The sequence below is a fragment of the Oncorhynchus mykiss genome, chromosome 8 (genome assembly GCF_013265735.2).
Source record: "Oncorhynchus mykiss isolate Arlee chromosome 8, USDA_OmykA_1.1, whole genome shotgun sequence".
Lineage (NCBI taxonomy): Eukaryota > Metazoa > Chordata > Actinopteri > Salmoniformes > Salmonidae > Oncorhynchus > Oncorhynchus mykiss.
In genome coordinates this window covers 56,997,775-57,008,138 of record NC_048572.1, presented here as the reverse complement: position 1 = coordinate 57,008,138, position 10,364 = coordinate 56,997,775, and the positions used below count along the sequence as shown (strand labels likewise).

Genomic DNA, 10,364 nt, shown 5'->3' with positions numbered 1-10,364 from the left:
GTTAAAATAAGTTGTCTTTCTCTGCAAATGTTATTTTACATTTTTCGGCGTATATTAATATCTCCAACAATAAAATAGGGACCATGTATAGCAGTTGTAAGGGCAGGAAATCAACAGAAGTTAAGGCAGATTGAAGTGCTACTTAAAAAAAATATATATTTGCAGATCTTGTGTTTACACAGGCAGCCCAATTCTGATGATTTTTTTCCACTAATTGGTATTTTATGACCAATCAGATTTCTTCACAAGATGTTTTTCAGAATTTATCTGATTGGTCAAAATACCAAAAAATACCAGTGAAAAAAAATATCTGAATTTGGCTGCCTGTGTAAACGCAGCCTTTGCGATCCAATGGTGAATATGCCATAGGCCTACTTGGCCTCATACGTGACCATACCATTACCAAATTGTTAACCAATACACTGGTTCTACAATGTAAAAGGCAATTTACATATCGGTCTTTACTTTGATACATTTGTATATATCAGAAATAACATCACAGTTAATAAATTGAACACTTTCAATACTTTTCTCACAACTCATAGTAACCTCCCTAGGCTTGGACTCCCAAATGAGGAGCGCAGGCCACGTATATACATATACTTATGACCAATTAGATCAGCTCTTTTGCCAATAATTGTGCAAAATATCAGAATTGGGCTGCCTGTGTAAACGCAGCAAGAGAAACTAGACTCATGCACAGATGGAGCGCTCCAAACAAAAGTACATAAATGTTATGTAATAAATCAAAACTTCTTTCTCACAAGTGTAACGTAGGCCTAGTTTGTGAACACTGCAAACAAGGTGTCCACTCCATAGCCGTGGGAAGATGTGGGGGTACTGAGAATTCTTTTGAAAAGGTTTTTTCGCCCGTGCTACAGACGACTATATCGGCCCGTTAATTCAGGACTAGTGAAGGCCCAGTGCATAACCTTCGTGAACTATTTCATTTTTTATGTCACGCCGGGAATAAGAACAGAAGTTATAGATGTCGACTAACCAAACACTTACATTCTAGAACACTGGGTATGACGTGGGTTAACGTAAATTCATTATTGACGATTTATCGGGTAGCCTAAATTCAAATCAAATCACAGTTTAATGATAAACATTTAGAGTGCATTCCTGGTGAGAGGAGCCAATTTCATTATCAAAAAAGATTTATTATATACAATGTGACGAAAGTATTTTAATTTAGACGTGTCATTGTTTGTGAAAATGTGGTGAATTAATAGTTGATTTAGGGGATGGTCCTTGGTTACCCTTAGTCACTTCTTCCTACCCCTCAGAGGGGAACACACATTAGCCCCCTAGATTGGGAAATTCCATTCAACTCTGTTTGAACTTTAGTCACCCAACAACAAAGGGACCAAATGAATGACCAGCTGTACAGATTTCATTCATAGCATTCTTCATCTTGCCCCAGAGTAACCCCTGTTCCAGTTAAATGACCTCACACAGACACTCTCTCCCAACCCGCGCTTGTGGCTCAGACCGCAAATCAATGATTGCATCTCTGCTCAAAGGTCACACTTTCAATTGTTTTGAATGGCTCTCGTCTTAGGTTTACTTTAGGTTGGAATGGTGGGAAAGGTTCGCTAAATCTCAGATCTGTACGTGCTTTAAGCCAAACGGTCATTTTGTACATGTCATGTCAGGGTAAAGCACATAGCTACAGAACTGGTGCCAGGCTAGGGAAAGTTAAACCAGAGTTATGAAAGCTTCTGGCATTACGGTGACATTTGTAAGAACCAAGACTGCAGTGTATCTCAGGAGTCTCTGACATCAAATGGTTTGTATAACACCTTGAATAGCCTAAAGTTGTGAAGAAAGACTATCTTTAAAGTTAGCATTATCTTCTCCTGTTATCCTGTCTTTTGTATTTTTAACATAGTTCCGTTATACAGTACCATGGTATTGGTATATGATTGATGGTAGCCCACATTGGCACATTTGGGTCTGAACTGTGGTAAACTCAACTGTTTAATTTGATGGCCTTTACGAACAGCTCCTGCATCAGCTGGAGATAAGGAAACGTTTGCTCTCTGAACAGCAAACAAGCAATTCAACAGTAATATTTCAACCGCAAACACTGCAGTACAATTTAATCACAAGTTAGTTTAAACGAGATTCAAGTCAATCTGACCGTACATGTTCACTTCTGAAGCGTCATTAGCATCAAAGATGTGCTTTTGGGTGTAGGTTATATATAACCAGATCAAATGCCAAAGAAATAAAGCTAGATGGGTTCTTCAGTTAGAACACTACAGCGACAACATCATCTTGGGATTAAATCAAGCACAGATATAAAACAACAAACAGATAAAATAGGATCAAAGTTATTAATTGTGTTGCAGTCATTAAGGCAGCTCAGCCAAGCTGTGCCTGAGGCATGAAATGCTCTTCCAATAACTACTTTCACAGACGGTAGCTCACAAAATGCACCCGTTGGCCTGTTGGTGAGACAGCTGTGCTGACAGCAGCAGTTGGGGTTACGATGTGCCAGTGACACTGTGCCTACTGGTTCTCTTATCATCCTGGGGTTGATGTCTTGCCCAGATGGCACACATACAGTCAGGTCCATAATTATTGGTGCTCTTGATGAAGATGAGAAAAAAATACTGTATAAAATCAATCATTTCAAGACTGAGGTATTATTTTGTTCTCAAAAAAAGGGAAAATTATATTATTTCATACGAATACAATTGCTCAAAGAAATATATTTTATTTAATAAGTAATTAAAAAAAAACAAAAAAAACAATAGGGGTTAAAATTATTGGCACCCGTCTTTTCAATATTTTCGAACCCTCCTCTGGCGAGGATAACGACACTGCCTTTTTCTAAAATGTTTATTGAGATTGGAGAACACATTGGGAGGGACCTTAGATAATTTCTCCATACAGAATATTTCCAGATCCTTGATATCCTTTGTCTGCGTTTATAGACTGCCTTCTTCAATTCAAACCACAGGCTTTCAAGGGGTTTCAAGTCCAGAGACTGAGATGGCCATTGCAAAATGTTGATTTTGTGGTCAAAAATTGCCAACAAGTGACATCAATAAGGGATCATAACTTTCACCTGGTCAGTCTGTCATGGAAAGAGCAGGTGTCCTTCATGTTTTGTACACTCGGTTCTTTGTGGATTTTGATTAGGGCTTGGGGTTATAGTCTTCCTGGAAGACAACCAGGTTTTTGGCTAAAATGTCCTGGTACTGGGTAAAGTTCATGATGCCGTTGACCTTAACAAGGGCCCCATGACAAGTGTAAGTTAAATAGCCAGATAACATCAAAGATCCACCACCATATTTTACCGTAGGTATGACGTACATTTATGCATATGCTTCCGTCTTCAACTCCAAACCCACCACTGGTTTGTGTGGCCAAAGAGCTCTATTTTCATGTTATCTGACCATAGCACCTGTTCCAACCCAAGTGCCAATGGCGTTTATCAAACTCCAGGCGGTACTATGGTCAGATAACATGAAAATAGAGCTCTTTGGCCATGCACACCAATTGAAGAGGGCAGTCCATTAAAGCAGACAAAGGACATCACGGATCTGGTAGGATTCCTCGTGGAGGAATGGTCTAAACACCCTCCCGGAATGTTCTCCAATCTCATCAGTATTCCTCCAGTGGTGTGTATTCATGGATGCCGGGGGAAGCCAGGCTTTCCCCAAAATTTACCAACAAGTGACATCAATAAGGGATCATAGCTTTCACCTGGTCAGTCTGTCATGGGAAAGAGCAGGTGTCCTTCATGTTTTGTACACTCAGTGTCAATGCCTAAGGCCGAGTACAATACAACGACACAGTGGCAGAATAAATTAAACCACACCTTTGTTTCATCACAAAACCGGAGAGCAACCTCTGTCTGGTGAAGTCCACAAAGCATAGTGCATGTAACAAACAGTTACATGACCTAGAGTATGGTCAAGGAAGTTAAAGTTTTCAACATTTTCGGACTACTAAACAACTATTGATTTAGAACCACGGAGAGTTACAGCAAGTCGCAAAGAAAACAATAGCTGCCTCTACTATTCCAGCATCATTTCAACTTCAACATCAAAATAATCACCTATGCTTAGTCTAATACAGTGACAACTAAAAGAAACCAAAAACAATTTAGTCCAATCAACGTAAGCTGAATATGATGTCCATGTTTCTGATTTTTGTGTGTGTATGCGTGCGTGCAAGTTGAAAAAACATGTTGACTTCCCCTACTTGTAGAGAAACGCCAATGCCATCCTCCTCTCTTTAATGTTGATGAAACGGTTTATGACTCTGTCATACCGTACACAATTTTTAAAAAGTATGTCCTAGGCTACGTGGCTAAAGTACTTAACTTAGCCTAACTTCCTTTCATGGGAAACGTTAGCTAGTTGACGTTGGCCTACTACATCTAGCTACATATTGAAGTTCCATCCTCTCAGTCCAGGGGCACAATGTAAGAATTTACGGATGGATCAGAATTATAATCATTGGCCAGTATGGATAATTAAGTAAAGCCACAAGTCTGAATCCCTATCTCCATCCATTGCTAATTTAGGAAAGTGCCAATTTTAGCTAGCTACCTAGCCACCGGAGGACGACAACACAATGAGATGCAACAAGTTGTTTCTGTCAATCACGTATTTCTCTCAATGCGATGTAATAGGAGTGAAGCCAAATCCAAACTCGCTTCCCTTGACACTTTTGTTGGTGCGCCAGGACCATTCACAGTTGAGCTCACTCAGTTAAGCTCAACACTGATTGGCTATTATTTTATACTTTTTTTTATCAAGGGAGGCCAAATGCTCACTGGCTTCCCTTGTATTAAATACTATGGGCGGCAACAATGTCATGCTCTTTTTGACCAGACAACATTAGATAGATGGCCTACACATACAGAGACAGAGGGGCGCTGTTTTACTCATTTGGATACTTTCTCCGGTGAGATACATTCAGCCTCTTGCGAATTGAAGGAAAATTATGAAAAACACAGAGACAAAATTTAAAAAATGATATGTTTTTCGAATTTTTTTCTTGGTCAATTTTTTGGGGAAGCCTGGCTTCCTTTGGCACCCATGAATATATGTCACTGGATTTCTTGTATTACTTCTTTCTCTGAGCAATTGTATAAAATAATAGAATTTCCCGTTTCTTACATAAAATATAGTTAATTTCATACAGTATTTTTTGCTAATCTTTATCAAGGGTGCCAATAATTATGGACCTGACTGTATCTATGCAACGATCAATGTTTTATGATCTAATGATGACTGGACAAGTTACCACAGGACATTAGGAGCTGACCCATTGTTCTATAGGTCTATTTACTGAATCTTGTCATAGTCTTGATATCTTCTAAATTATTCATTCCAAGGCTAGTCTTCTAATTAAAACCCAAATAGTACTAACCACAAAGCCCTTATGGACCTGAGATGGGACACCAGCACCTGGTGTACCACAATACCTTCCAATGTAGGAGCGAGAGAGAGAGATACCTTATCTGAGGTTTATTGAATTACCTAATACCATGAGAGTGTGGTCAAACTAATGACTGAATGAACAAATGAATGACACAATACACTGTTATAGAAATATATTGATTTTATACTAGTTTTATGAAGTATATCAAATTAAACATTTCATGCATTTTAATGCTTGTTTTGTACAGTATATCAAAGTAAACATTAATACAAATTACCAAAATGTATTTCATCCTAGCAGAGGGAATCTTTCAATGGAACTACAATGTACATTACTCTACTCAGTCGGTGTAGTTAGAGCCATTCAACATCACAGTAAATAGTGGCATATACCAACTAACTACTGATAGTGAGGGTCACAAACAGAATTACCTCTGAAATGTTGAATGATTTCACAGTTCAAAGATGGAGGTCGACAATAAGGATATAGTTATGATGATTAACTGCAAGATGCAGTAAATATTACTGATAACACTTATATGGAGTTCTACCAATGTCACTTTCGAAATGGGATGGGCGTTTTGCCAGTGCTACCATTCTGAGGCGATCACAAACCACTCTGTGGCTTTTGTTTTGCGTATCAACTTCAAAAAGACATTAGAACAATACATTGCAGCCTATGTACATCATTGTGGCTTCAATTCTTAAATATACAATATGTACAATTTACATTATTAAGAAAGTAGATCAGTGGAGTCCGTCTTACTGAGTTTTCAGTTTGTATCGAAAGTCAACGTCATAGGTGGGTTGCAGGATCCCCAGACCTGCACGTGATTGGTCGAGAGGAGGCACTTTAACGGCTGAGTCTAGGAGCTCCATGTTGAAGTAGGACAGAACCAGCGCCAGGAACTGCTTGATCTCATGCACGGCGAAGAAGCGCCCAGGGCACTTGGTCACCCCTGAGCCGAAAGGCATGTAGTAGTACCTCAGCTTGCGTCCCTCCCTGTAGAACGTTGTCTTCTCCTGGCCGTTGTCATCAAGATATCTGTCGTATTTGTAGGTCTGTGGATTGACAGAGAGAGGGGAGTTAGAGGAAAGACTGACACACTCCTAACCCTAGTTATATGGCCTTTCATCTTTAAAGGGAAGACACTGAGCATCACTCACCAAGGGATCCTCATAAATCTTTGGGTCAAAGTGGAGCATTTGGGGGTAGAGGGCGATGACGTCATCTTTGCGGATGCGGTACGACTCCTGGTTATCAAGGTGAAGCAGGAAGTCCTCTTTGGCCACTCGGATGTTCATTGATGCGCTCGACAGACGCATGGCCTCCTTGATGATGCTGTCTGCAGGGCAAGAAGACATGGTTCTTTATAATACCATATTCACTGGACAGCTTGACTTTGGTGTCAAACATGATTTTGGAAAAATATCTACTAAATCAGTTTTGGTATATTGCAGCTTCCCCTTACCTATTACAGGCATGTTGTCCAGGTCCTCCCGGGAGAGAGTGAGTTGTGGTTTGCTAGGGTCGACACGCTGACCTGAACTCTCCAGAATATTCTTCACCTCCTCATTGGCTGCTTTCATAGCCTCAGGACTCCTGAAGAGGCAAGACAAGATGGAGGGTAAGTCAAACCATCAAGTTCAGACTATACAGATCATGTATCAAAATATTCCCAACATGCACTTTGGACCAGGTTGTTCTCTGCAGCTCTATGACATAAAGGGAATGCTATGTTTCTCCAATGAGTCGTTCTTGACACCTCTGTTATCGCAGGAGTTACAGTGAGCTAGCACTAAGTCGCAGTCAGTAGTTGAGAATGCCAATTTACTGTACAGGACTGTTACAAAATACATTGCTCAGCCCTTATCTCCACCCTAATGAGCACAGCATCTATGTTCAGCTGTTTGAACAAGATAGCCCCCCCCCCCTCCCACACACACACACACACACAATGCAGGAAATGCAAACTTGTATTGTATTTGAGTTTTAAAAAGGATTGACATTTCAGACTTGTTTTGCCCTAATGAAAAATGTATCAACCCCTATAGAAATGTCCATGAATTGTAATCCACATAATAATTCAAATGTCCTGTTGCTGCAGGACACGTTTCCTGCTGTAGTAAGCTGGCTCAAATTAAGATCCAACATCTGTACATACCTAATCATGTGGAGCAGGCTCCAGAAGGCAGTCGGGAGCGTGTTGGCCTGCGAGGCCCACAGCAGAGCCACGTGGGTGCGGGCCTTGCTCAGGTCATTGAAGGTCGACAGGGTGTCATTCAGCAGCATGCGCAGTGAGATCAGGTCCGATACATTCTCGCGTTTGCTCAAGTTCTCAGCCAGCATGGTCTTAGCCAGGTTCTCCCTTGCAGAGTGGGCACTCTTGAACACATGGATGGGCAACCCAGCCACCAACGCCGGGAAGATCTTGTCGAACTCCTTGAAGTTCTCCAGAGTGTTGAGGACCAAAGCCTTCTGGGCCTCCTGGCGCGCAGCATTCTTGTCGTTACCCAGATCCTTGCCGAAGAGTGTCAGGTAGCTCGACTCGAACATGACCTTGTAGCAGAAGGCGAAAATGCCATCCACGTCCCATCGATCCTTGCTGGGGCTGAGGGTGTCTGACTGCAGCATGACCGACTGCAGGTTCTCCATCATGGTCTCGATGAGCGAAGGGAGGGCTTCACCTTGCAAGGTCTTCATGAAGGTCTGGTGGAGGTTCTCTGTGGTGTAACCGTGTCTGGGGTCCATGCTGTCATGGCCGAAAGCCTGGGTGGAGACAAAGAGAGGTTTCATTTAATACTATTGAAAGCCTGTATTGACAGATGTGGATAGATTAACTCATCATCAGCAAATATTTAGTTGAACAACAATTCATAGTTAGGCATGTCTTTACCTTGACTGAGGTAGAGAAGTGGAACTTCTTCCAGTCCAGATGCCTGCCTTGGCGGATGACGGCGTGGTAGGAGAAAGGGTCGCACAGGAAGTGAAAGTACTTGCCAGCGATCTTGCAAGTGAAGATGTGTCCATATTTATTCTGTCGGCTCCGGAGAAACTCCAGGGGGTTGGCTCCAAACTGGACGGCACAGCCGAGGTATGGGATCAAACCATTTTCCACAGGTGGTTCACCTGGTTTTCTTGAAGAGCAACAACAATCATTTAGCATCATAGCAATGATAAAGCAATGCCCAAAGCAAGCCATCGGAAATACTTGAACATAGGAAACACAAAGGTGATGTTGAGACGTGAGATGTTCAAAATACGCGAGTTAAGCAACATCCAAAGGACACTTAAAGATGTCCAATGAATCCATACTTGTATCTGAACCTAATGTAAATGTTGTCGTATAAACCCAAAGCAAACAACAACAAGGTGATGTCAGAATCTAGTGATGTGCTCAAATTACAAAACTTTGGAAAGTTGTAAGTCACATCCAGCAGAACAAAACCCAATGCCACTGCAGCAACCTCAGAATAACACTACCACTTATACATAACTATCAGGTTTGTACAACAAAATAAAGTACTGCATGTCACGAAATTACAGCTGGCTTTTTTGGCAAGTAGACATCACTAAAGTCTCCATGAAAAAAGACTAACCTTCTGCAACATGGAACCCATTTATATTTTAAGGGCAACACAGGTGACACAAATAAAACCAAATAACATCAAAGAAAGAAAACAATAAAAGCGTCAGCTGTAAATAGGTTTCGTTCAATTCAAATCAGATGTATTTATACAGCCCTTCGTACATCAGCTGATATCTCAAAGTGCTGTACAGACACCCAGCCTAAAACCCCAAACAGCAAGCAATGCAGGTGTAGAAGCACGTTGTTGTACAATTTAAAAGGAATACCACACCCAAAGCCTTCACATTATCAGACGCATGTTCCATTCCACAATGTTATGCTGTGTTCTTCATTAGATTGTTGACCATCAAACATTGAATACCATTCAACATTTGGCATGTAAAGACATTTTACTATAAAATGCGTGGGTCTCTGCTTACCTCTTACGGATCCCCAGAGCAAGCCACAGACAGCAGCAAAAGCTGATCACCACAAACCAAATCAAAGAGACAGTGATGATCATGGCTGCTTAAGATGCTCGTGGCAAATACCTGTGTGGAGAATAGACCAAAAGGTGCCTGGTGCTAGAGAGGGCTAATGGCTAGGTTTAGTGTTAACTCACTGGCAGAGAGAACTCAGCTAGATGACAGTGGAGGTTCTGGAAACTGTGCTCGTGGAATCCTAAACTCTGATTCAGATTATTTATATGGTGCTCCACACAAGCCATGGGGAGGGACATGAAGCATAGGAGCAGTGGGGATGACTGATTTGCAAGTGCAGCCAAGACACCGCCCTCCTGTTACATGTTTGCCAGTGTTACCTATTACACTAGATGTCTCTAGGAAATCCATAGAGGTGTGTGTGTGAGTTGTACAATGGCCTTGACTGTAGTCCATGGACAACACCACCTGAAGGACAGCAGACTGTACCTGATAGCACCACTGGGTGGGCAAATAGATTTCAAGGTATTTGATGCTTTTTGTGTGTCCCTCTCGCACTGTGTGTGTGTGTGTGTGTGTGTGTGTGTGTGTGTGTGTGTGTGTGTGTGTGTGTGTGTGTGTGTGTGTGTGTGTGTGCACTTGTTTTGACCCGTTGAGACCAGCAACTAGGTGGAGGAGGCAAAGTATTATTTTTCTCTACTCTTAGAACATAAATATCAAAACAATTCATATTTTTGCACTCAAGAGGTAAATTATCTTGAACAATAACTGTTTCCCCATACCTCATGAAGCCTCAGTATAGAACATTTACATGCAGTACATTATTATTACCCTCAGGTGGTGACTAGTCCATTTCCAGCATTTTATAGAGAACAGCAGCTCTTGTATCTACAGTTTAGGAGATTAGTCCGATATGTGGAACCTAGTATATAATTAGAGAGAAGTGA

At 41.3% G+C, this 10,364-nt stretch overlaps 1 protein-coding gene across 1 annotated transcript; it reads right to left on the bottom strand.

Annotated features, from left to right (window-relative positions):
- Positions 1 to 5,577: 5,577 nt before the first annotated feature.
- On the bottom strand, positions 5,578 to 9,711 carry LOC110530204 (cytochrome P450 7A1). The gene is made up of 6 exons (XM_021613081.2): positions 9,418 to 9,711; positions 8,306 to 8,546; positions 7,574 to 8,178; positions 6,881 to 7,011; positions 6,576 to 6,754; positions 5,578 to 6,470 (listed from the first exon to the last, which is right to left on the bottom strand). Exons 1-6 carry the CDS (start codon positions 9,498 to 9,500, stop codon positions 6,171 to 6,173), a joined length of 1,539 nt encoding a protein of 512 aa, XP_021468756.1. The 5' UTR covers positions 9,501 to 9,711; the 3' UTR covers positions 5,578 to 6,170.
- Between the last annotated feature and the right edge of the window lie 653 nt (positions 9,712 to 10,364).